The following is a 27,827-nucleotide window of genomic DNA, read 5'->3' on the forward strand; positions in this document are numbered from 1 at the left end:
ACACCTGACTGTTGTCCAGGATTGCTCTAAGGATCTTAAGTATTCTACCAACAGCAGGTGCTTGTGAACAGAACTGGAAGGCTTTCAGCTCAATCAAAACAAAAAAGAGGAATAGACTAACAACTGAATGCACCTCTAAGCTTGTTTCTATTTCTCAAAATCTCTGGTTTCTGGAGACAAGGTTCCTTGGGTGAATTTGATATCTTTTATTAGACCAACCCCAATGGTTGGAGAATAGTTATTAAGCAAGCTTTCGGGTTCAAAAACCCTTCGTAAGGCTAAGGAAGCTGCAGCAGTTGGTGTGTGCTCTGAATCAGTCAGAAGCACAATTAGTGAAGAAGATGCAGTGTGATGATAAGTTGCCCTTGCGCATAGACTCATTGGTAAAACCATCCTTTAGCAAAAGAGAATGTGGTTTAAGTAGTTCTGAATCAGATTTGCCTCAATCTGATTCTGAAATGGAACTAATAAGTAGTGCAAGTGATTCTACCAATAGTGACAGTGAAACTGGAGGTGCTGCAATGACCTCAGTGGAAGAGAGTTAAACTCTGTTGTAGATGAGTGGATGACCATGGCATATCATGCACAGTTCTTTAGGTGTGCTAAAATTAGTGTGCCAAGAGTTTTCAGTGCCTTTGCTTGTTTAAATGTATGGGAAAAAAACAATGTAAGGGAAGTACTTGCTATTGTGTATTGTCTTTACATTTTTACAAGTATTCCAATAAAAATAATTTCTTTCCACATAAAGCTTTGAATTTGTTTGAATATAACTTTTAAACCACATTAAGTGTGCTGTATTTAATTTTTTCCTAATCAAATATTTCAGTTCAAATACTTGTGGCTATTGGGACATAAAATTTACATGGGGTACATTTTTAGTTTTGTTTATTCAATTTAAGTCAAATAAATATGCCAAATCAGATCATACTCTATTTAGGGCACTGGAAGATTTTCCAATTCAAAATTCTCCAGAAAACCCACATCTCTGACAGATGCTTCTCACTTGGATCTGGCTACCTTTAGGAAGACGAGCAAGACATTCTAGTTTGCCTATGCTTTGAATAAATGTAGAGCCCTGGGCATGTAATTGACTGTTAAAGCTTTAGGTTATAGGGAAATATAGTATATGTATTCTTGTTTTGATATGTTGTTAATTGATTCAGCCTGTACGGTGTTCTTGGCTACTGCGTTAGGAGCTCTACAAAGCGAGTTAAGAGTGTGTTATCTGTATGTGCTTCACAAGTTGAGCTAAATTATTTCTCTTATCACTGTGAGTTAAGCCAGTAATTAGAACAAAGCATAATAATCTTTTAACTTCTAATTGCAGCCAATCAGATGACGATTCTGGGTCAGCGTCAGGTTCTGGAACTGGTTCAAGCTCTGGGAGCAGCAGCGATGGAAGTAGCAGCCAGTCAGGTAGCAGCGACTCCGACTCTGGTTCAGAGTCAGGAAGTCAGTCAGAATCAGAGTCTGATGCATCTAAGGAGAAGAAACAAGTTCAGGCTAAATCACCTAAAGTTGATGGAGCTGAGGTAAAATTTATAAATACCCTTCCATGGAAGATGAGCTTTCATGAGTAGTTGTTTCCTACAGCTTTTTTATAGTTTCATACAGCTATTATATGGAATAGAATGGGAAGTCTTATTACATTTTTACGATCTGACGTGGATTGTTTAGCAAAATAAGCACGTGCTAGGACTATCACAGCAAATCTCAAGGTCAAGATTTTCAGTAAATGGATACTTGAAGTTTTTTTCCCAAATCCTTTTGTAGGTTCCTAAATAAATAGCTTAATCAGAAGTTCTGAGTACTCAAACAAGATCAGTTGATTGGGCACCTGGAGTCCTAAATCCTTCCTAAATTTTACTTTTGAAAACCTTGGCCTCATGCCTTAGCTTGCAGATATCTGATAAATTGTTGAACGGGTAACTACAAATTTATATGTAGTAGTCTTTTCATGAAGAAAAAATGTACTAAACTGTGAGAAAAGTATCTAAATGACTTACTAAACTCACTAGAATGGGTTTTTAAGCCAAAACTATCTGAACTTCACTGTAATGCTTTTCTGTACATGGTGCATAAGTTTGTGAAATGTTTTCATTTCCTATTGGAGGAATGTATTATATAAATTTAAAGTAATATTAATTAACACAAGATTCAAAGACTGCTTAAGACTCACCCTTTCATTTAACAAAATTATTTAAAGATTGCATCAACCACACTGTCTCAGTACTATTAACTGAATTATAATGCATTTAAAATGTTTTACCATGAAACAGGATATTTAGTGTATTTTTGGTCTAGTTTTTATTTAAATGAGTACAGTTTTGCAAAACTAATACATTTAAAAAGTGATGTTAGATAAAATTGCATGTTATTTGCTGTAAAATTAATGAAAATGGCACCAATTTTATTTTCAAGTTGAGAATAATTGAAGTGAAACTTCCCATATTAAGAAATCTAACTTTGTATAAAATCATTTTAAAGTTTCTATACAATTGACTGCATTAATTTTGTATTTGATTTCTGATTCAGTTTTGGAAATCGAATCCAAGTATTCTAACTGTTCAGAGATCAGCAATGCTCAGAAAGCAGCAGCAGCAACAGCAGCAAAAAGCAGCTTCATCAGACAGTGGTTCAGAAGAGGTAAATACCTTGTTGTAAATGTTACAAATGTAAACACTCAGGTTTTGCTGCCTGGAATGTAAAATAGAAATTTATGCAGAGCCAAATTCTCTCGGAATATGTCAGTACAAGAATTTTTAATGCATGTCTGAGGCTCTTATAGAGAAACATACTAATATTTTAAATTACATATATTCAGGTAAGTGGTGAAATTGTACAAAGCAGTGTGTCTGTATTATTTTTAATTATATTCTCAAATCCATGGACAAAGCGGAAGGTCACACATTGCTGTTTTTATCAGTTTTCTAAATTGCATTTCAAGGCTTATAATGATATTAAAATATTTTCCTAATTAATTTTCCATATAATGAATTGTGTTAGTTTCAAAAAGTTATGCAGAGACAAGTGGGAGGAGGGATCTGCTTCACCAAAACTTTAAGGTACAGTCTATACCAGGGGTTCTCAGACCGGAAGTGGCTGCAGATCAGCAAACCACAGCCCCCCATAGCCGGGCTGAGAGTCTGTGGTCTCCTTCCACAGGGCCCATGGCAACACAGGGTTTGGGCTGCCTGCTGCCCCCCCTTGCTTGGGGGGTTGGGGTAGCCTTACCTGCCTTCTGGCTGGAAATTCCAGCTGTGGTCAGCTGTGACTGCTGGGCCGTGGCATAAAAACTTTGCAAATCCCTGGTCTATACTTAAAAAAAAAAAAAAGAATCCATAGCCTAAAGCATTCATCTTTTCAGTGAATCATTTAAATCTCTGATTTATTTTAAACACTTTAGAATACAAAATATAATTTTTTTAACATTCATAATATAAAATATTAACATATGGTTAAAGATGGCACTGTTCAAGATAACATGGTGAAAATTACCTGTAAAACAAAAATTTTATGGGCATCTGCCCACACTTTTAAGGTATAGATAAACACTGATCAGAAATACAGTCTTAACGGTTTTTCTTTTTGTTCTCCCATTGTTTCTATGTGATGTAGGTGGTTCATTTTTTAAGAATTTGTTCAGTGTTATTTCAGCTATTTAATTAAAAGCTGCAGTGCATATGTAACTTTAACTTATAACTGGTGATAAGTATTTCTCTCTAGATGCCAGTTTTGAAGATGAATTTTCTCTAGTTTTCTCACTGCCTGAATATGAATAATAGTAAGAAAGTCTTGAGAGACAACAGTTCATTCATTTTTAAAGTACCCTTTACACTGGGCTTAAATTTAATTTTTGAAGCTGTTTTAGTCCATAAATGCAAGAAATGGGAAGGATACAAAACTGACAGGGATTGTCCTTAAAAAAGGAGACAATTCTCAGGTTTCTGGTACAAGTTTATCTTGATTTGATCATTATAAAAGTAGTTAAAACGGTTATTCTTTAAGACTAAAGTTTTTCTAGTGCTTCCCAGTGTTCTGATGTGCATGAATAGAAATCTGGGATGGTTTAAATAGTACTAATAGTACAGGTTTGTATTCAACATATGGGTGTATAATGAAATTGGTTGGTATCAGATGGGAAGAATAAACTTTGCTAAATAAGGAATAGAAGCCAGATTGCTAACAGTTTTTTTGCTTTTATAATACTATATTGTAATGAATCCTGTATATTCTTTGTTTTTTTGGCAGGATTCATCTAGTAGTGACGACTCTGTGGATGACTCAACCAGCGAAACCAAGAGGAAAAAACATAAAGAGTAGGATATTCTCATAAAAACAAGAATACTATATCAAAATTTCCTTATTCTTCTATATGTTAGTATTTACACATACAGCATTTCTCCATGCAACAAAATAATTCAGTTCTGCTTTGAATTCAGGTTACTGTTTGCACCTTAGGCTTGATTTTTAAAAAAAATATACTTTTTAATGTTCAGTAGCATGTTGGGATACTTTCCTTATAGATCATCCCACCAATGTATGGGTCAAGTTGAATCTTAATATGTAAAATGCAACATAAAAATCTCCTGAATAGAATACTCTGTTATGAATACAGGAAGTTAGTGATTATGATCCTAATTTAAGAATTTGAGGTCATCTTGTCCTATAAATTTGTAACAGTATAGGAACCCAAGAACTGTTGATGTATCTAATATTGAAATGAGACCAATCATTAACATTTTATTTTATAAGTATTTTAACAATAATGTCTGTTTTAACCAAGTATATTTGACTGGATATAACTGCATGCCCCCACTTAAGAGTTTGTCAAAATCTGCAAATCACAAAGGCCTATGTAGTACCAGAGCATTAGAAGTACATGCATGCTCTGAACAAGTATCCATTTACTTAAACTTGGAACCTTGATATTATGAACATATTTTTCTTCTTGTTTTTAGAAAAGAAGAAATGAAGGAAAATACTTATGATACTATTCTACTAGATTTCTTAGATGAAATTTAATGAATGGACACATAATGGTGTCTTTCAGAACTTGGGTGTTTTTCCAAGTTTTCAGATGAAGGTCAAATGCTATATTAATAGTATAACACAGTGGATGGCAGAGGAAACATAGTGGGAAATACATAGTTTATCCAGAATCCATGTTGGTTTTTTAGATCATTTGAATCTGGGAAAAGTCATGTGAACATTTGCAGCCTTATAGATGTAAATCTATACTAGTCATTCTTTACCTTTTTAGAATCAGGGCACAGCCCCATAACTTATTTTTTAATTTGGCAGCACCCTGGTTGAGCACCGTTTGTGTACTGTTTCAGCTTACTAAGTATCTCCTTATTCAATAAGGACTTTACCAGACTCTTCTTATTTTCCTTTTCCTACAACAGCACAAGCGAACAGCAATGCAATTGTTATGTCCTATCCATACTTAAAGAAACCCCCCCAAAAAACAAGAACTACCCACCCCTTCCAGACAAGTTTGCTTCCTCTCCTATCCCCTTCTGCTTATACAAGAAATTCTCAGATAGTTGCAATGGAATTCTGATTTTATACTACATTAACTGAGATAGGAATGAGGCCTGCCAAAGATGCTTCCCAAGCTGATTATGCAGGACAGGTACACTGCAGTTCCACCTGGCTGCCCCCACAGTGTTGGTGCCCATACTGTGTCATCCCTTTCATGGTGCCCTGCTTGAGAACCACTTGTAAAGTATAATATCTCACTGCCAATATATCACTGTTGTTATGAATGCCAACATTAACTTTAGATAGCTATTATTATCAAACTAATTTCTTAAAATTGAAATATGTATGTAAGTCAGAATTTATCTTACTGGAAAATCAGGAATGTATATTTCTCTTTATTAGGTAGCCTCCACTGGAATCAGTGAGAGTTTCCTGATGTATTTGTAGTAATTTTCTGTTTCTAGAATTTTGCTGCCTTAATAATTGTTTTTATCAGCAAGATTATTCTTGTATCAGGAGTCTGTGTGCATTTGTGAAAAGTTCAAATATGCAGCACATACACACACTTTGTAATTTTTAATATTAGATTTTTTTAAAACTTTCCTTCCTTTTAATTCATCCAGTGAAGACTGGCAAATGTCTGGGTCAGGATCAGTCTCTGGGACTGGTTCAGATTCTGAATCAAGGGAAGATAGAGAAAAAAGCAGCTGTGAAGAGAGTGAATCTGACTATGAGCCAAAAAATAAAGTAAAAAGCAGGAAACCTCCCAGCAGGTAATAATTTTGTAATTTTAACTACTATATATAATAAGATTTATTATGAGTAATGTTGTTATTTTTAATGTTCTCTCTCTCTCAGCTTAAAAGCCAGATGGTACAATTTATTAGCAGGTTTTAGCGTCCCAAAAATGGCAGTATGTTTTCTAAAGTTACTTAAAAAGTTATGAAAATTGTTCATAATAAATATTTGTTTACATGAATAAACATTTCAGGACAGTTAGACAGTCATTATGAAATATTACTGCTTTGAAAGAAATGGCAGAAGATTTGCAGTTATCTATATTAAAAATAATTTCTTCGTGTTCTCTTTAAGAATTAAGCCAAAAAGTGGTAAAAAGAGTGTAGGACAGAAAAAGAGGCAGCTTGATTCATCTGATGATGATGACGATGATGATGAGGAGGAGGATGATTATGATAAACGAGGATCTCGTCGCCAGGCAACAGTCAACATTAGTTACAAAGAAGCTGAAGAAGCAAAGACAGATTCAGATGATTTGCTGGAAGTCTGTGGAGAGGATGTTCCACAACCTGAAGAAGATGAATTTGAAACTATAGAAAAGTTTATGGATAGTCGCACTGGACGAAAAGGAGGTATTTATGCCCTAAATACTTGCTATAATAAATCATATAGCAGTTTTTACAAATTCACTGAGTTTTCTGGTATTATAAAATACTGCTTATTAAGAACAATATTGAGCTCTAAAAAGCTAGTCAATAGAGTAAATCTTTAAAAATTCATAGATTCATAGATGTTAGGGTCGGAAGGGACCTCAATAGATCATCAAGTCCGACCCCCTGCATAAGCAGGAAAGAGTGCTGGGTCTAAATGACCCCAGCTAGATACTCGTCTAACCTCCTCTTGAAGACCCCCAGGGTAGGGGAGAGCACCACCTCCCTTGGGAGCCCGTTCCAGACCTTGGCCACTCGAACTGTGAAGAAGTTCTTCCTAATGTCCAGTCTAAATCTGCTCTCTGCTAGCTTGTGGCCATTGTTTCTTGTAACCCCCGGGGGCGCCTTGGTGAATAAATCCTCACCAATTCCCTTCTGTGCCCCCGTGATGAACTTATAGGCAGCCACAAGGTCGCCTCTCAACCTTCTCTTGCGGAGGCTGAAAAGGTCCAGTTTCTCTAGTCTCTCCTCGTAGGGCTTGGTCTGCAGGCCCTTGACCATACGAGTTGCCCTTCGCTGTACCCTCTCCAGGTTATCCGCATCCTTCTTGAAGTGTGGCGCCCAGAATTGCACGCAGTACTCCAACTGCGGTCTGACCAACGCCCTATAGAGGGGAAGTATCACCTCCCTGGACCTATTTGTCATGCATCTGCTGATGCACGATAAAGTGCCATTGGCTTTTCTGATGGCTTCGTCACACTGCCGGCTCATGTTCAACTTGGAGTCCACTAGGACTCCAAGATCCCTTTCCACCTCCGTGCCACCCAGCAGGTCATTCCCTAGGCTGTAGGTGTGCTGGACATTTTTCCTCCCTAGGTGCAGCACTTTGCATTTCTCCTTGTTGAACTGCATCCTGTTGTTTTCTGCCCACTTGTCCAGCCTATCCAGGTCTGCCTGCAGCTGTTCCCTGCCCTCCGGCGTGTCCACTTCTCCCCATAGCTTTGTGTCATCTGCAAACTTGGACAGAGTACATTTCACTCCCACGTCCAAGTCGCTGATGAAGACATTAAAGAGTATCGGTCCAAGGACCGAACCCTGCGGGACCCCACTGCCCACACCCTTCCAGGTCGAGACCGACCCATCTACCACGACTCTTTGGGTGCGACCCTCTAGCCAATTCGCCACCCACCGAACTGTGCAGTCATCCACATCACAGCCTCTTAATTTGTTCACCAGTATGGGGTGGGATACCGTATCGAAGGCCTTCCTGAAGTCCAGGTATACGACATCCACCCCTCCTCCTGTGTCCAGGCGTTTCGTAACCTGGTCATAGAAAGAGACTAGGTTGGTCAGGCACGAAATGTTTCATTCACCTTTGAATTGAATACAGTTTTAGATTAGCAGTGTAAATCATCCAGTTCTCTGAGTACACATCACAAAGATGTATTTAGTTTCTGGTCTTCTAAGCTTTTGAATGAATTGTCTTCTGAGCTTTTGAATGAATTGTTTCTAGCCTCGTATACACAAAGATACTATTCTAAATCAGAAGTCAAAGTAAACCAGTGTCACTTCTCTTTCTCAATCTACTAGTTTTGTTGGATGTTAGCTACAAAGCAGCAATTCTCAATCAGGGTGCTGCAAGATTCGTTCAAGATGCACAATGTTAGCACTATAGATTGTACAAATTGATTTGGAAGATAAACTCAGAAATTTCAAATAGGAATTCACAGCGTTAAAAACATTTTGATCTGTTGTGATCTTTCTCTTTCTTTGTAACAGAAAAATTACTCTATGTCTATAGGCAAAAAGAGTGAAAACTCAGAGCTGGCATTTTCCAGGGGGGTGCCTTGAGTCTAAAAAGGTTAAAAACTACTGCTCTACCATTTGAAGATATCAGTATTAACTATTTAAATGCTGATTGTTTGGGGGGATAAAATGGAGAAGGATGTGGAAATGAAGCCTACAGAATCTTGGAATTAAGAGTGGCTTTAGGGAAGGAAAACAGGCCTTGTCTTTTCTAAAAAGAAATTTTTCTTTTTTTTTTCCTTTTTTGTTTCAGTTTACAATATCTGGTCAAAATACATGCTAGACTTGCCCTAAGGTTTACCTCAAACTGCAGATATGTTGAAACTCAGCTTGCTTAGTGTGTAATAGGGTTTTAATATGTTTACTTAAACACGCCAGTGTTTCAACACTTCCTAGATATAGCCAAGAAGTAAGAAAGGGAAAATGGGAGGGGAAAGAATGAGTGAGGAAGAGAGACAAGGGATAGGAAGAATAGTAGTCCTTAAAGAATTGGAAGCCTATTTTCTCACTGGCTGACACTGAATATGCTAGTAAGGATCTAGATAAATTTGCTGTTTGAATTTTAATATGTTCTTAACTATAAAGTAACATATATAATAAAATATTTCTATTATAAATGTATTGGAGCATTCATCTTTGTGACAGTGTAAGGCCTCTGACAGACATTCATTTTAAGGCACCGTGGGATCTAAATTGTGCTCCCAACAATTGCACTTCCTAGTATAGGGGAAGCCCCAGGGTCTGGGATACAACTATCCTGGCATCCCAGTCCCAGGGCTTCATGTGCTGGGACCCTTAAAAAGCCATACACTGCCCAGAAGACAAGTACACAGGGTTTTAATTCTGCTCCTGGTACAGCGGACTCTGGATAGGGCTGCTAGAGCCTAATCCCAGAGATTCCATGCACAGGGAACTTTAAAACCCTGTGTGCTATCCAGCAGGATGGCATATGGGGTTTTAACTGTACCTTGGCTCCTGGGGACCCTGGGATTGGGCTATGGCAGCCTGATTGTGGAGTCCCTATGCCCAGGACCTGTAAAAAAGGCTGATGACTAGAAAATGATACTGGTTTCTAAAAGCCTGTTTGTGACAGTTCAGCTGTGGTGGCTCCACAGCTGGACTGTCATTTCCTGGCAGCTCGTGGTGGTGGCTCCTTCCAGATACCACTGGCCACAGCCCCTTGGAGACTAGCAGGGCCCAAGTCCTGGACTGAGCACATGGCCCCGGCCCCAGCCCGTCCTGCCTGGCAGGTTGGGGTCCCTGCAGTGCCCATTCCAGACCTGCCTGCCCCAGCCATAATGAGCAGCGGTGGTGGCAGCCTCAGCACAGGCTCTGGGTCCCACTTTTTCCCACTGCCGCCACTGCTCATCGTGGTCAGGATAGTTGGGTCTGGAGTGGGTGCTGCAGGGACCGTGACCCCCTGCATGGGGTGGGCTGGGACCAGGGCCATGTGCTTAGCCCAGGGCTGGGCCCTGCCTGTGCCAGTTTCCATGGAGCCAGGGCTGGCGGCAGTGACAGCCAGAAGGAGCTGCCACCTCTGCAACCTGACCACCACTGCTGAAACCAGGCAGCAGCTCCAGCCGCTCCTCAGAGTAAAAGGGTAGCCCAGAGGCAGCGTTTGTGGTGGTGGGTGCCTAGGTGCAGAGACAGCAGTGGTTTCTTCCAGATGCTGTTGCTGTAGGCCCTGGGCCCATGGAAACGGGTGCAAGCAGGACCCAGGCTCCAGGCTGAGCTCACAGCACCAGCCCCTACAGCACCCACTCTGGACATGCCCACCCCAGCCATGATGAGTGGCAGCAGCGGGAAACAGCAGGACCCGGAGCCTTCGTGTTTCTGGTGCTGCCACCAGCAGTACCTCTCGGTGGTGGGGAGGAGCCACAGGGTAGCCCCGGCACATACATCAGCCTGCCCACACCCTGGGAAGCTAATTTGGTAGCATGCAAATGTTCTCCATATTACATGCAGCTCAGTTTGTACAGAGGGTTCTGGAAAATATACCCCTTTTGAGTAAGAATGCAGAAAGTGGACTAGATCATAAAAAACTGATCAATAATCAGTGTTTTGTAAAATGATGATGGGATACTCTAGTTGGGAATGGTACTGCTTTGAGCAGAGGTTTGGACTAGATGGCCTCTTGAGGCCCCTTACAACCCTAATTTTCTATGATACTAGGAGGAATGTTTGTTATGTTGGGATTTTTATCCCAGTCATTTCTGGCCACATTGACACTATGTCATAAAGTGACCCAGTGAATGATGTACAAGGCGATTCACTTTGCTTAAAACAATTCTAGTTTGGTGATTGTGTGCTTTTGAACTTGCTTTTGTATATGGATGCACAGTGGATCGCAGATATCTTACAGCTGACCAGTCAGAATGTAAAATTTCTGTAGACATCTGTAGATGTAACATTTATTGTGTGATTTTCATGGCAATTTGCCACACAGGCAAGGGATTTTTGAAGCCTTAAAATGCCAGGCTAGCCTCAAAGATATTCCATGTTGGCTAGTTTGTATTATTCTAATTTCCACATGTGGCATGCGTGTCCAAAGGGCAGTGGGTACAGCATGTTTGTTTTATTTAAAGGTCCAAGGGCACCCCTTGCTTCCATGTTTTGTTAACAGATGCCCAAAGAAAACTATGAGAAGGATGGGCACTTACCTAAGATGTATATAGTGGCAGGTTTACCAGTTATACTTTTCTCGTTCTCATCAGCATATTTTAGATATTCCTAAATTGCCCATCTGTCTTCTCTTTTACATATTAGCCACCTTCCACTCCTCCTTATTTCATCCTTATTCTGTTTACAGGCAGCAGTTTTTAAGATATTTGTTCAACTGCTATATCCTTCTATAAAATAATTATTCTGATTATGTGATCTGAAGAATGTAGAAGTCGTTGGTTGCATGTTGATAAATGTTTATATTATAAAAGCTTTTCCAGTTAAGTTGTATTATAACATTGTTGAATACTGTGCTGAGGTATATTCTGTGATTTCCTTTTAGCAACTGGTGCTGCAACTACCATCTATGCAGTTGAGGCAGATGGTGATCCAAATGCAGGATTTGACAAATCAAAGGAGCCGGGGGAAATTCAATATCTGATTAAATGGAAAGGCTGGTCCCATATACATAACACATGGGAGACAGAAGAAACTTTAAAGCAACAGAATGTGAAAGGAATGAAGAAACTGGACAACTATAAGAAAAAAGATTTAGAAACAAAGCGATGGTGAATATTGTCTATAAATCTCTTTCCTAATACAGATATTTATTATAGCATGTGTGCTTACATACTGTCTTCTCTCTGTGAAAGCATAATTCTAAAGTAATCAGAGTTTGTGCTAGAGGTGATCTCTTTTATTAGATCAACTAGATTTTTGCCAAAAAAATCTTTAATTGCAAGCTTTTGGGCACAAGCACCCTTCTTCAGGCATAGGAGAAAAGAACTTTTACAATCTTTTCTCCTATGCCTGAAGAAGGGTGCTCGTGCCTAAAAGCTGCAATTGAAGATTTATTATTATTTTTATTTATTTATTTGTTTGTTTACTTATTTATTTATTTATTTTTGCAAAAATCTAATTGTTCTAATAAAAGAGCACCTCTACCACGAGTTCTGATTCCTTCTGCCTCAAAACCAATATGGCTACAACCTTGATACTTAATTCTAAAGCAGCGGTTCCCAGTCTGTGGTATGGGTACCACCAGTGGTATGTCAGTAGTATGCATTAACAGATTTATTATAATTACTTTATATGTCAAAAATTTGCTGGTGGTACTTAAGGTTGTATTGTTTTAAATTGGTGGTGTGCAATCTGTCAGAGGTTGGGAACTGCTGTTCTAAAGTATAACACATAACAAGAGGATATAAAGTTTTTTACCACTGAACTTATTCCCATTGAGCAACTGGGAACATTTGGCATTTTTAAAGGTCAGACTCTATAATAAACGGTTATGTCTGCTTAGATACTATATTTTTCTTGAAGACTTTTAATGTGCGTAATATAAATACTTAATTTACAAGACCAAAGAATATAAATAGTAGCCATAATTTACTACTTTGATGCTCATTTCACTCTTCACAGTGATTCTTACATTTTTTCTGAGAGGTTTATCCAATTCCAGTTCACTTCATTAGGCTTTCCAGTCCTGCTGTTTTGTCGCATAATGATGTGCTGCTAGGCATTCTGAACCAAAAGCTAGAGGAAATCTATACCTTCTCTTGTCCCTTTTATGACATTTATTTCGAATGAAGCATTCAAAATTATCCTTGATAGCGATATTGAATTGGGGGACCCGTTTCATTTGTCTTTAGGAATAATTGGGATAAATATTTCCTTAATTTGTACCCTCTTCAAGTGTTACCTTCTCTGAAGCAAATGTCCTGCAAAACAATGTACTTCCATTGTTGGGTATGTACATTCTGTAGTACAGTAGTTCTACATGAACTGTATTTGCCAGGTGTAGGTGTCACAAGTAGTCTGTTGCCATTTTCTCTCAATTGCTAGGGAGGATGGATCTAGACTAGAAAGGATATACCATATGTTCTTGTGTGTAAGTTACCTCTTCTCCCCCGTCCCCCCAATCAGCTAGGGGAAATTGGGGTGTACATGGGTCTGGACATTTGGTGGCAAGGGTCAGGGGTATGGACCAGTAGTAGCATTAATTGCCATGGCTCCCAAACCCATGGTAGTTATTGCTGCCACTCGAACCCCATACTGCTGCTGCTTCCAGATGTCCAGACCTATGGGGAGCCCCCATCCCCAACAGCACAGTGTATCAGGCTGATAGACCCTGTGCACTGGCTCCAGGACCATCTGCTGGCTTCAGGGCTGTGTGCTGGGTTGGACCCAGCATACAGCTCTGGATCCAGCATGTAGGGTTGAAACTGCTGAATGGGCCCCAGCATCACTGCAGCTGGGTCAGGCCCCACCACACAGCCCCCCGCCCTGCCATGGCTGGATTGGGTTGGTCTACAGCAGGGGCGGGCAAAATGTGGCCTGTGGGCCATTCTATCCAGCCCGTGGGACACCTAAAAAATTTAGAAAATTTAATATTTATCTGCCCCTGGCTGCCTGTCATGTGGCCCTCAAGGGCTTGTCAAAACTCAATAAGCGGCTCTCCACCCAAAATAAATGCCCACCCCTGGTCTACAGGTTCAGGGCCAGCATCCAACCTCTGGTTCCCAAGCACCCAGTACACAGCCCCTAGGTCCTAAACCTCCAGCCTTGGCACCAATCCCTGCAGATTTCAGGTACTTAGCCATACTCCTAAGTAAGATGTTTCTTCCTTCTTGAAGCCGTCCAAAAATTGGTGCATGTTATAATCAGGGGTCTCTTATATGTGAGAAATACAGTATTTGTAGCAGTACCCCCCCTCTTCCCCCCTCCAGTCTCACCCTGCAGTCATTTCTTTCTTTAAAAAAGTTTTCCAAAAATATTCCTGTTATGCTTATATTGAAGGCTTTAGTACTATTAAATTGTTATAGTTTTAGAACTAAACAATGCAGTGAATATTGTATATAATTTCCATTCCAGGCTGAAAAATGCTTCTCCAGAAGATGTGGAATATTATAACTGTCAGCAAGAACTTACAGATGATCTGCATAAACAGTATCAAATAGTTGAAAGAATAATTGGTATGTGATAAATTGAAGAATGGTAATAATGCTGAAGATAATATGATAATACTATAATTATAATAAGTATAGTAATATTAATTATAATTGATTTTGTATTTTATTTATAATAAGTGCATTGGAGACACGATCTGTTTTTCTCTCAAACTAAAATAATTAGGTTAATTAAGATGGAGATTAGCCATAGGTTCCTCAGTTCTGAAGTCATGTTATTTATTCTGTCATAAAACTGAAAGAAGTGTGTAGTTAAAATAAAGACTGTGGGTATTTTTATATGTGAAAGCTCTTGGTGCTGTGATGCTTGCAGTTGTATAAATGGCAAAATGTGCATCAGTGCGGAGAAAATGGCAGTGGTGCACTTCGGTGCTTTAGTTCAAAAGTGCACTGCCGCCATTTTCTCCATGCTGACGTGCGTTTCGCCACTTATACAACTGCAAGCAGTGCTTCATGGTGCATGTCAGCTCCCACGTGCAGCAGAGTCGTTTAATTGAGTCTTTCCCAAAGCAGCGAATCTCCAGCTTGTCTGAGAACTAAAAGGTATGTGTATAAATGCTCTATTAACCATTTTGATTGTGTTCTACAGCTCATTCAAATCAGAAGTCAGCAGCAGGTTATCCAGATTATTACTGCAAATGGCAGGGTCTCCCATATTCTGAATGTAGCTGGGAAGATGGTGCTCTCATTGCCAAAAAATTTCAGGCACGTATTGATGAGTATTTTAGCAGAAATCAATCCAAGACCACTCCTTTTAAGGACTGCAAGGTGAGTACAAATTTATGGTATTTTTGTAGATTTTGGGTGATTGAGAAATTAAATTATAAAGGATTATGTGGTTCCAGGAGGTAGGGATGGGATATTACATCTTTTCACTCACAGGCACAATCATTTAGAATTGTTCAAGTTAGTACTCACAGTTGATATATGCAATATGAGTCAAGAGCAGCATTAGTTTTTAGCAGACAAATGTTCTCGTAAATAATTAGACAAATAAATAGAGTTATATTTATTAGTTTAACATTTAAAACATAATCGATATTAACGTCATTTCTTTTCATCCTTCTCCTTGAACTTAAATCCAATAACCTAACTAATTTTGAGATGGATCTTTGAGCGGGATTATTTGCTGTGCCATCCACTCTAGTTGTTGTAGATTAGACTCGCTGTCTTGAGAGTTCTTCCTTTTCTGTATTTCTTTAAAAGTCATATTGAATACCTTAAACCATTCAGTAATAGGAATAATATCCAATTTCCCTTTCATAGGTATTAAAACAGAGACCAAGGTTTGTTGCACTGAAAAAGCAGCCATCATATATTGGAGGGCATGAGGGCTTAGAGTTGAGAGACTATCAGTTAAATGGACTGAACTGGCTTGCTCACTCTTGGTGCAAGTAAGTATCATCTGAAATAAACGTTATTACTCATAAATGGCAGACATCCATAAAACCCAATCAAATAACTTAGTTGTTGGAACAGTAAAACATAACATAGACATCTCAGGGGAATTGTTTTCACATGTAAATTATATGCAAGTTTATTGTAGTCTGTCATGTGATAATGGCATGTAGGCTTTCCAGAGCTTTTCTTTCAGTTCTGAAATCCAGAATCCAAACCTCATATACTGGTGTATATCTTTAAAATTTAATGCATGAAAACTATTTAAAGCTTTAAAGAAACTGTATCTCATATTTTATTTCTGCCAATACTGTTTAAAGATATAATCATCAAAAACTGGGCTTGCTACATTTCTTTTAGGGGTGGTGTATTTAGAAAGTCTTTCTGTAAATCTTGAACAAAAACGATTAAAGAATCTGCTTCTTTTTTTTCCTTCCAGGTGATTTAGGAATGTAATGACAACCAATTCTATTTTTTTCCATTTGCAGGGGGAACAGTTGTATTCTTGCAGATGAAATGGGCCTAGGTAAAACAATACAGACGATCTCCTTTCTGAACTGCCTGTTCCATGAACATCAGTTGTATGGTCCTTTCTTGCTGGTAGTGCCACTTTCCACTTTGACATCTTGGCAAAGAGAAATTCAGATATGGGCTTCTCAAATGAATGCTGTGGTTTATTTAGGTGATATAACTAGCAGAAATATGGTAAGAATTTCTTTACATTATTGAAAAGCCTAATACTAAATTATGTTCATCTTAAACATTTGTCTAATATTAACTCATGTGTTTTAGAAGTAAGCAACTACTCATTTGAACTACTCATCGTATGAGATATGCAAATGTGAAATTTTGTTGGGCTACTACAAATCTTTGTATACATTTTTTAATTTCCTTCCTGGGCTCTTCTTACTACAGTCAAGGAGTTTGTTCAAAGTATCATACAGATACATGCTAAACCTTGATTTGAAATTTGTCTGGAAAAACAGTTCAAACTGATATGCTGATGTCTATTTGAGCTATTAAGGGCACAAGAAACGGTAGCTTGGAAAAGTGTAATTTGTCCAATTCACTTGAAGAGGTTTTTAAATCTATGCTTTAATGATGAGTCATGACTGTTCCAAATGTCATCATAGTTGACTGTTTTACTTCTGATCAATGCATTTACATAAACTTTGGTGTAAGTGGATTCTAAGCATTGTTACGTTTTTTGTTTGAGGCCAAGTTTGAAATAGGACATAGTGCAATATTCTTAGATGTTAACAAACAAACTTTTCATCTTGTTAATTTCTTCCTCTTGAAGAAGTTTTGAAATATTCTGTGTGTAATCACTGGCCAAAAAAACTCTTCTTAATTTTTCTCATTTGCATTTAAGGAAGCTTTTACCTAGTTCCTGTTTTACTCAACTAACAAATATATGTATAGGAATCATATTAATGAGGCATGGGGAAGCTGTTTTTGGGCAGGGGGTTCTTTTTTTTCCCCCTTTTTGTATTGGAAACATGGATCTTTATTGGTTTGAGAAAAAAGTTCTTAAATTGTGGTTAGTAAATATTCATATTTATCCTAGACTGTAATGACATGAAAGCATTATTATTTCTCTTATTACTCTTACTTTGAAATAAACTGCTAATGTACAAAAAACTACAATTCAAAGTGGAAAATAGATGAACATCCTCTTTCTCACCTCTCAAATGTTGTTTTATGTCAAAGAAGCATGTCTTCTCTTACTAGAGTGGTCAGGTGGACTTCTTGATTCTCTTTTAGCACTTTGACATTTATTCATACCTAAAAATGTTACATGTGACTATTTATTATGTACCTGACTTTGCATCTTAATCCAGTTCCTTCCTGCTAGTAAAGCTCTTTGCTGTTATGTTCTTTTCAGGAATTAGATTACTGCTTGTTGTTCAACATTTACATTGCTCTAGCAATGGAAGTTAATGCTATTCCTATGTGCTTGCTTAAATTTGTCACAAATTTTCAACTTTCCTTTGTAGATAAGAACTCATGAATGGATGCATCTGCAGACCAAACGGTTAAAATTTAATATCCTTTTGACAACTTATGAGATTCTGCTAAAGGATAAGGTGAGTCTTAATAGAAAATAGCTATTTAGTAAACAGAGATTGCAACATCTACTTTACTATGCCATGGGGTTGCATTTTTCTCTACATTTATTTTAAAAATTGCTTGAATGCATATGCAAGCCTTGTTTCATAAATGATGGTTATATAAAAATGTTGGGGTGGGGGGTAATTATTTTTTTAGAGCCTTGCAAACATTTGTTTCTTTGTCGTTACTGAGGCAACTAATAGCTATAGTATTCTTTCAGTCCTGGTGGTAAACAACAACACCACAGAACAGCATCAGAGAATCATGAAAAAACTAAGGGATAGTGTCCTGAAATTATAGTTTCTTGTCTTTTTATAGTGGTGGTGGAGGTTGATGACTTTCAGTAATCAACATGTTTTCTGACCTGCTGAGTTTGGATTCTTTTTGTTGGGATTGCTTGGGGAATTCTTCGTTGTTCATATTGAATTTAGCAGAATCCAAAATGACTTTGAATTTAAGATGTCCTCCTAGTATTAGATTCTGTACAGGGAAAATTTATAAATTTGTACTAATTTTTCTTGTACAGAATATAATTACTGGGGGGTGGGGGGGGCCATCTTAAATTCTTCCCCTACCACTGCTGTTGTGGTAAAAGCAATGGCAGGGGGGCAAGGGGCCAGACTCTGTGCCCCCTTACCCTCACTGTCTTCCCTCTTGCTGTCTGTCCTACCTACCACTTGCATTCCGCTCACCTTGCCCCCTCCAATCTTTTGGTCCCACCTCCTGCTGCCAGTCCACGGTACTTGACCTCTCCCTCCCATGCCTGAGCCTGACACCCTGCAGCCTTCCCACCCCCTGCTGCCTGCTCCCCGTGCCACCTGCACTCCCACTGCCACTTTTTCCCCCCCACACTTACCTTCTGTGGCAGCTTCACTCTGCTGCTGGGGCAGTCAGTGGCTGTGGCCCTGGTTCTGACCCCATCCTGGCCAGGTAGAAGCAGTGGCAGTAGCTCCAGGCATGTCCAGGTCAAGGCTGAAGTGGGAGAAGAAGGTAAGTAGGAGAGGCAGTCTATGCTGCCTCTCCCATGCTACCCTCAAGCTGCACACAGTAGATCTCCCCCATGTGCTCCCTGCCCCCACCACACAGTCTCCCCATACATTCCCCACACTGTGAGCCCCCCCCTGCCCTGCCACATGAACCCCCTCAACCCAGAACAAGTACTCAAATCTAAGATGGCTTCCCCCCATGTTGATGGTGGGAGGACGGGGAGAAATAAGTCATCTTGGATTCAAGTAAATACAGTACAGCTTTTTCTCCAGGGCTTAAAAAGTTTTTTGGCAACTTAAAAGGCATGATTCAGTATTAAAATATAGAGCTGTACAAATTTCAGTCTTTAAAAGCATGAGTTGTCCTGCCTTGTGTTTAGCCTAGTAAAAGGGATCAGCAAAACTGGCTATCAGTTTAATGTTTGAATTTTATTTCTTCATACCAAAAAAAATACATAACTTGGCCTTAATCATCCTAAATAATCATAGGAATTGCTTGTTAATCTAATGCTTCCTTTTTGGGTTTTTTTCCTCCCCCTTTTAAGTCATTCCTTGGTGGTCTAAACTGGGCATTTATAGGAGTGGATGAAGCTCATCGTTTGAAAAATGATGACTCTCTTCTGTATAAAACCTTAATAGACTTTAAGTCCAACCATCGTCTTCTTATCACTGGAACCCCTCTGCAGAACTCTCTCAAAGAGCTTTGGTCTTTGCTTCACTTCATCATGCCAGAAAAGTAAAGAACAATTTTATGTCATTTTTGTCTATTTTTTGTTAATATTGCTGTGCTCCTTAAGAAATGTCACAGTTGCTGAGTTCAGAGAATACCTTTAAAACACTGTCATAGTTAAAACACGCAGTAAATATACCATGTTCATGATGCATTAAATAAATTACTGTAATAAAAGTTTACAAGTTTTCTTTTACAGCAGGCCACCAAAAAATATTGATTGATGCTAGAAACTGAATGTGGATTACAACACGGACTGTATGCTGCCTCGCCTTATTGCGAAGGACAGTCTCCACATAGTTAATTCTCCATGTACTTGCAATCATTGTCCCCTTTGAGATGGCCAAAAGATTACAAAGTGTTATGTAAGGGTCATTCTTTCAGTCCACGTACACTTACCCTTCTACTGATGACTGAATTTCAGCTAGTAACATAGATGCTGTAGATAATCCAAGGGTTCTGCCCTGCTAAGTAGTCTGCCTGCCTAGGTAGGACTTTCTGATTCTGAAATAAATCAACCTTGATAAATAGCAACACTCCTGTCTTCTAGTCAGGATGGTCTAGCCTTATAGAACAAGTGTTCATTTCCAGTTAGATTGAATGCTTGTTAAAATAAAATAAAATAGAACAGATGGATATCACAAACACGCAATAATGGTTTTATGTTAACAGCAAACAGAAATGACTGGTTTGTGTGGTAAACCTCTTCTGGAAGGAAAAAACCCAATTAAAGTACAATTTAATGACCTGGAACAAATTAAGGGAAGAAAAGGAGAGTACATCTGAAAATATTAGATAAATCTGGATTCAGGCAAATATGAAATTTGATGTCCCTGAAGCCAAAGATTTTCTGTACATGTCCATCTACAACTGTCAAACAGGGTTAACCATAAAGGAAAGAGCAATTATGGCCCTAGAGTCTTGAGTTTTTGTCAGTTGTGTCTGGTATGAGTTGCTTTGAAACTTCATCCAGTCCCCAGTTTTGAAGTACTAACAATCCACAAATGCTCAAAGAATTGAACACAATAGTTTACCACTCCTCAGAGGCAGTGAAGCCAATTAAGTGAGCCAGAGTTTCTTTAAGAAGCTTATTTCAGGCCTGTAAAGGTTAATATAATTGATTTTAAGTAAACGTAAACCTTTGATAATTCATGTTCAATTAATTGTGTTTTACACATAAGAGAATTGGCAGTGGAATCGAAACAAAATACAGCAAAAGTTGTGCTATCCGGCACTTTATTAATTGGCATGCCAATTGAGGCAAAAGTGAAACCAGCAGTCGTTGTTAAAAGTTTTACTATTGTTTCATTGTGCATTCAACTAATTGCTATCACTCCACATACATTAATATTTTGGGTAAAAATATTTATTTAAATCTGTTTTTTTCCTCCATAAAATGCAGTGGGTCCTTTAGTGTCACTAGTATTTGTATACAAGTACCTATTAACTTAATTAGAGGAGTTTTGGCTAAAAATCTGTGACATTGTATGGCCTGTGATAGTAAATTAAATGACAGTAAGCTGATCGCCATGTTGAAAGGCAGTTTTTGTTTGTTTGGGGGGGTTATTTGTTTGTTTGTTTGGGTTTTTTTTTAAGTATCCTTGAATGATTAAACAAAGCAGCCAGTTCAAACAGTAATCTAATTTTCAAGTTTATTTCTGACATTTTTGGAGAGACTTGAACACTTCTAGTTAGCATACTTTTTCCAACAAAAATGCAGTTTCTGCTAAATCAAAACTTTCTTCATGTAAGTTCTGTTTTTGTCAAAAATGTAGAGTTTGCCTTGGAAAAAACAAAATTAATATTTCCCTTTGAATTGGTTCAGTGAAGTTTTTAACTGCATTTCTCTATGTAGTACAGTGTTGGGAGTTGTGCTCTAGGTCTTCTTTATTTTTATCTCTGCCTTATTTTATTTAAACACTTCAAACTACTGAATTTAAAAAAAATTGGTATCATTGTGATCCCTTGTATTATACTGAAGGTTTTCTTCCTGGGAAGATTTTGAAGAGGAGCATGGCAAAGGGAGAGAAGTCGGCTATGCAAGTCTTCACAAAGAACTTGAGCCATTCCTGTTGAGGAGAGTTAAAAAAGATGTAGAAAAATCTTTACCTGCTAAAGTTGAACAGATTTTGAGGATGGAGATGAGTGCATTGCAGAAGCAATATTACAAGTAAATAATGAAAAAATTGTGCAAAAATGTTTTTGCTGTTTTTATAGTGTCTGCATGATTCAAGGTGCAAAATAGAGAGAATTTTCTATCATTTGACAGATGTGTTAAAAGCCTGTACTCTGAAGTGGAAGTTTTGGCCTTATCTTTAATGGAGCCAAGATTTTAACCCGTAGTTTATAGAATTGATATTTAAAACTGATTTTGGTGGAGTTCAGATTTGTTTAAGCCAATTCAGTTAGTTTTTCTTGAATGGGATATTGTAAGTTGTATGATACATGCTTTGTTCTGTTTTGCCTGTTTTAGCATCTGTGTGCCATTTTTCGTTTTTTCCTCCACAAATTTGGTTAAGTATTTATATTATATATTCTATATTGCAGGTGGATTTTAACCAGGAATTATAAAGCCCTGAGTAAAGGTTCAAAGGGCAGTACCTCAGGGTTTTTGAATATCATGATGGAACTCAAGAAGTGTTGTAACCATTGCTACCTCATTAAACCACCAGATGATGATGAATTCTATAATAAACAGGAGGCCTTACAGGTAAAGATATTAGTCTTCATTACAAAATAGTGTGTTCTGCTTATCATCTTTTATTTCTCTAATACACATACATCTAGTTTGTACGGTATTTAGTAATTTTTAGATCTTGTTGAAGTATAATATGTAAACTGTGATAAACTTTGTCCCATATAGGACGTGGAATTGTTTCCTAGTTAGAAATTTTATTTATAGTCAATTACAGAATTAAAAAAAAACCGTATCAACTGGCTAGAGTAAATCAGTCAAATGAAAAAGCCACGGTACCAGTATAATAATTATACTGTTTAAATTTTGTAAACCCATGTGGACTTGAGAAATATATGGTAAAGTACCTTCATCAGTGGTGCATTCAGCCATGGCCAAATATAGTTTTCATATCGTGAATAGTGACAAAATGTTATTTTATAGAAGCTTTTGAAGATCAGAGAGCAAAAAAATTCTTCATTAGCACTTTTGTAATTTTAAATACTTTTCATAGGAGCACTGAGTGACATCTCATAATTCCAGTGTAATTCATATTTTAAACTGTTTCTTAAGAAGGCAAAAAGGTATTTAATTTACAACTTGGCATACTGAGTTGCTACATAAATCATAGGCCATATTTTTCAGAAATATTCTTCAGCCATTATTTTAAAAAAATGCCTATTCTACGTAGTAGCTTCCCTGATTAATTTTAATAAGGATATGAGTTAATTATTGAAAAAAGGAAACCAATAATATACATTTGCCGTCTTAATTCTACCCAAGGAAATTACTTGGGTCCTGATATAGACAAGGACTTCATATCAAAAGTGGCTCTCAAGTAGTATTTAGGCATCTCAGTGCAGAATTTGTATCCTTAAAACTAGGTAACTGCCTAAAGTTTTGGAAATTTGAAATTTCATTGGTACCTAAAGTTCTGTTTCTTGTTATGTCTTCAAGTGCCAAACGTCATATCCCAAATTCACATGTAATCGTTCTTTGACTTCTCTTGCCAGAAGAATTCAAACTGGTAGATATGTTCGAGGAGTACTAAATTCTAGTGGATTGGATCAGTTCTGATTATAATAACAGTTATCTGAATGTGTTTGTATTCCTGAGACAGCTGCCTCTTTGAAGAGTCTTGGGAATTTCCCACATTCATGCAGGCTAGTAAACTTCAAAATTGAACAGTAAAATTGAACAAATAAGTCCAACCAATTGTATTGTTTTATAGGGCAGCAGTGGGGATGAAGGGAGGAAGGGAGGGTGAAAATTGGGGAATAAAAGAGGGTAGAGAGAGTATGTTAGGAACCACTATATATTATGTTAAGGTATTTAATACCTTATGAGCATGTGAAGTGTGTGGTATAAAACAAATATCCTCTGCCTGCACCCCAATCACCACCGCTACTATTTAGATGGTTGATTAGAGTAGTAATCCCATAACAACCATATGTAATAAGTGTACTGTAATGCAGTTTGAACTGGAAATTAATACATGCTTAGAAGAGAATATCAGACTCTGTATAGCATACTGAAATGCTGGAGAGCCTTAGTTAGAAGTTCTAGGCGGTTTGTTCTGGAAGTTACTACTCCAGAAAAAAGCTCTACTCCAAGTTACTAATTACTGTGTCATCCTTGGCAAATATCTGGGAAAAGATAGTTAATGATAATTTATTCACTAAGTAACTGCATTTTAGATTCGTGTACACATTATTTAGTCTGTCCTATAATAAAAATAGTCTTCTGGTTACACAATGCTAACTGATGTGGGTTCATTTTGTAATAGCGTTTTTATTGTTTTGGCAGCATTTAATTCGTAGCAGCGGGAAACTCATCCTTCTTGACAAGCTACTGATTCGCCTACGGGAACGTGGCAACAGAGTTCTTATTTTCTCTCAGATGGTGCGGATGCTGGACATCCTAGCAGAATATTTGAAGTATCGTCAGTTCCCCTTTCAGGTAAAACTGTATTCTTGAATCTGTGTTGGTCTAAGAGACTGAGAGTTCTGTAATTCTTTTCAACACTTAATTTCTTTTGTAGAAGCTTCCATGTCACATTATCTTTACAGTTTTACTTAAGAAAAAAGTTAACAATGCTATATATCTTTCTAGAAAAGTGACTTTATGTGGAGAAATGCTGTCAAATGATATATGTTAGAAGCTTATTTTGAAACTGAATTGATGGGTTTTTATATGTATAGAATTTTTAAAATTCATATTTTTATAGCAGTACTCTTAGTTCATATTTCAAATTTTACTGTAATTAGTATGTGATATACGGGACAGTATTTTGATGATGGTGTTCAATACTTCTAGAGACTAGATGGATCAATAAAAGGGGAATTGAGGAAACAAGCACTGGATCATTTTAATGCAGAAGGATCAGAGGTAGGCCACCTTACCAGAATTTTCTACATCTTTTTCTATTACTTAAATTATTTTTGTTACAGGCAATTATAATAAAAACCTTTATAATAACATTCATGTTTGGGGGCATAAAACCCACGTTAATTAGCCTTTATTTTTAAATGTTTTTATCTATCTAGAATGTAATTTTTACAACTAAGAGGATTAGACATATCTTCATAATATTTTGTACTTTTCTAATACCTTGTCTCCAAGTATTTTAAAGCACTTGACAAATATTAAACAATTTTGCTTTGTGGCACTCTTAAGGGGTACGACTCCCAGTGGTACACTTTCACTTGACTGGTAATCGTCTTTTACCAAAAAGTCTGTTAGATAATGGACATACAAAAAGAAACGTATTCCTCAGCCTTAAAAAATATAGTTCTATATAGATATATAGATAACTGTAATGATATTAGTTGGATTGCCTTTTTATTATATAATAGGAAAAGATTAAAACTATTCTTGAAGAATGTTTGACACTGAGTAGATCTAATTTCCCTTACTGCATATTGATATGTAAATAACAGGCCAGTATTTTTACTAAAACACAGGACTTGAAAAGGTACGCCAAAAACCAACAATTTTAACTTTGTCAAGAACAGTCCATTACAATATTTAAGTAATTAGCCTTTTAGATACTCAGTAACTCATTTTTGAAAATTCAGATCATGAATTTCCTGCTATATTAAATTCATGCATGCATATAAAAGCCCTCAGATGCATATTAAATAAAAAACCACAACTAATTTTATCCAAATGTTCCTAATCATTCCACTTCATACATTAGATATGCCATTTTTTTTCTAGCCTTTGTTAGTTCTGTTCTAGAGTTCTGGCAGGCTCCTTTGGTGTCCTTTAACATTAAGGAAATACTTGCATCAAGGAATGAGACAGATTCATCTTTGTTAATAGGATTTGGAATCCCGTGACTCCAAACATCATAAACATTTTTTGTTATGATACATTCGTTATATTGTATTTGCGTGGCCAAGGAGTTTTGCAAAAATGAATTGCCACCTAAATTTTAAGTTTTGCTATAAGTTGATTTTATTTATTTATTTATTTTTTTGGCCAGATTGCTAACTTGTGCTTACAATCCATTCCTTTATTTTATAATTTCAGGATTTCTGCTTTTTACTGTCTACTAGAGCTGGAGGTCTAGGTATCAATTTGGCATCTGCTGACACTGTAGTTATATTTGATTCTGACTGGAACCCACAGAATGATTTGCAGGCACAGGCAAGAGCTCATAGAATTGGGCAAAAGAAACAGGTATGAGCATTTTGGCTGCACCCCAAAGCTGAAGTAGTGTGTTCTGCACACAGGTAGAGTTGTATGAATGTAAATAAGATGCTAAATAGCAGCAACATTTATCTGCTTTAAAAAAAATCACTTTATAAAACAGAGTGACAAATCTATTGAGAAAGTAACTATTTAAGAAAATCACACATACGTTTGTATTACTTCACAACTGAAATATGATTTTTATGAAATTGAATTCACAGTGAGAATTGCAGGTAGCATGGGTTGAGATTTGAATCTGAAACATATATAGGGAGACTTTCTGTGTCATTCAGGAATGTAATTTCTCCTTTCATCTCAGTTGTGAAATATGACTCCATAAAATAGAAGGGTTATACTTTCCACAGGTGCCCTTGTTAAGATCTGTTAACAAAAATCAGGATATGAAACCAAAGTTTAATACACTAATTTATCTTCATCTCATTTAAGTTGTTTCTATAGTCCTAGATCCATTTAAAATGTTGATTTTTATGAGTAACTTGGAAAATGTTCATGTAAAGTTTGGGTGTTTCATATGTAGGTAAATATTTATCGGCTAGTCACAAAGGGATCAGTAGAAGAAGATATTCTAGAGAGAGCCAAAAAGAAGATGGTGTTGGATCATTTGGTAATTCAGAGAATGGACACTACAGGCAAAACTGTACTACATACAGGTTCTACTCCTTCAAGGTAAAATAATGGGGAATGCAGAAGGCTTGGAAATATGTCTATCAAATAATTTTTCATGTGTATTAGTCTTTTAAGATACTGACTGAAGAAGAATATGAAGTAAAGTTTGTATAAGTAATATAAAACATTCTTAATACTTTTGGAATTGTGCTTTCTTCAAAAACCCTTCATTTTCCATGTTAGATACAACTTTTTTAAACAATGGATTGAGGAGAAAACGTGTTTGAACCAATACTGAAAAAATTGAGAATTATTTGTTAATATAAAGTCTAAGTGTTTTCTGTTATGAATGGAAATTGAAAGCTAATTTCTTTTATTTTAGCTCTACTCCTTTTAATAAGGAAGAGCTGTCAGCTATTTTAAAGTTTGGTGCAGAGGAGCTTTTTAAAGAACCTGAAGGGGAAGAACAAGAGCCCCAGGTAAGTGGAACTGAATTTCTGCATATGCTGAATACATCAGTCTTTTCAATTTTTTTTTTTAATTTAAAGCAAAATATTATTCTTTCAGGAAATGGATATAGATGAAATCTTAAAGAGGGCTGAAACTCGGGAAAATGAGCCAGGCCCATTAACTGTAGGAGATGAGTTGCTTTCCCAGTTTAAGGTACTGTTCTCTGCTCATTGTAATTGATGGTAATTTCCTTTGTAGTGATTGTGAATTTGTTAGAAAAATTTTACTATACATCTTTTTAACATGTAACATTCATATTAAAGTGATGTATTTCCACAAAGTACTGGTGTCAAGATGGATTTTAGATTTACACATTTAGAAGATTAAATAAGCGTGTAGTATCTGTTTTGGGTAGCACTTTCCATTGGTCTGTAGATGAGTCTTTTCACTGAAATTTTAATTCAGGCTTTACTGAACCAGAAGTAGTCAAAACTAAAAAAAACTAAAATTAAACCGAACTCAAACTGGTTAAAAAAAAAAAAAAAATCCCATTTATTTGACTTCTTTTTGTTGCATTCCTCAGGAATTTTTTGGTGGTAAACCCAAATAATTCCTTACAAAAAAGCAACCTCAAAATCTAGTTAAGGTCAAGAGTACATACTAGTGGCCTAAATGTAAAAACACTAATTTTATCAGACCAGGAAATTGAAAATCACACATGAAAGAAATCTCAGTATATAAAGACACGCAAACAACTTTAACTCTGCCTTGTTGAGATATCATGCAATAATCATAATTCAGTAATCATGACTAATAAAGGTATTACATTTTTTTTATAGTCCA

At 37.0% G+C, this 27,827-nt stretch overlaps 1 protein-coding gene across 3 annotated transcripts in view; it reads left to right on the top strand.

Moving 5' to 3' along the window:
• The window catches only part of CHD1 (chromodomain helicase DNA binding protein 1), an 83,889-nt gene that overhangs the window by 26,885 nt on the left and 29,177 nt on the right, over positions 1–27,827 (top strand). For all 3 annotated transcript variants that reach the window (XM_059724991.1, XM_059724990.1, XM_014597253.3), the window contains exons 3-22: positions 1,328–1,532; positions 2,536–2,646; positions 4,252–4,319; positions 6,111–6,260; positions 6,580–6,857; positions 11,686–11,911; positions 14,217–14,317; positions 14,901–15,079; positions 15,578–15,705; positions 16,198–16,414; positions 17,707–17,796; positions 19,353–19,543; positions 21,519–21,707; positions 22,085–22,247; positions 24,018–24,170; positions 24,528–24,599; positions 25,746–25,895; positions 26,446–26,594; positions 26,917–27,013; positions 27,102–27,197. In XM_059724991.1, coding sequence (XP_059580974.1) covers positions 1,328–1,532; positions 2,536–2,646; positions 4,252–4,319; positions 6,111–6,260; positions 6,580–6,857; positions 11,686–11,911; positions 14,217–14,317; positions 14,901–15,079; positions 15,578–15,705; positions 16,198–16,414; positions 17,707–17,796; positions 19,353–19,543; positions 21,519–21,707; positions 22,085–22,247; positions 24,018–24,170; positions 24,528–24,599; positions 25,746–25,895; positions 26,446–26,594; positions 26,917–27,013; positions 27,102–27,197 — 3,013 coding nt within the window. The remainder of the gene's footprint in view (positions 1–1,327; positions 1,533–2,535; positions 2,647–4,251; positions 4,320–6,110; positions 6,261–6,579; positions 6,858–11,685; positions 11,912–14,216; positions 14,318–14,900; positions 15,080–15,577; positions 15,706–16,197; positions 16,415–17,706; positions 17,797–19,352; positions 19,544–21,518; positions 21,708–22,084; positions 22,248–24,017; positions 24,171–24,527; positions 24,600–25,745; positions 25,896–26,445; positions 26,595–26,916; positions 27,014–27,101; positions 27,198–27,827) is intronic.

The sequence above is a fragment of the Alligator mississippiensis genome, chromosome 3, assembly GCF_030867095.1.
Source record: "Alligator mississippiensis isolate rAllMis1 chromosome 3, rAllMis1, whole genome shotgun sequence".
Classification (NCBI taxonomy): Eukaryota; Metazoa; Chordata; order Crocodylia; family Alligatoridae; genus Alligator; species Alligator mississippiensis.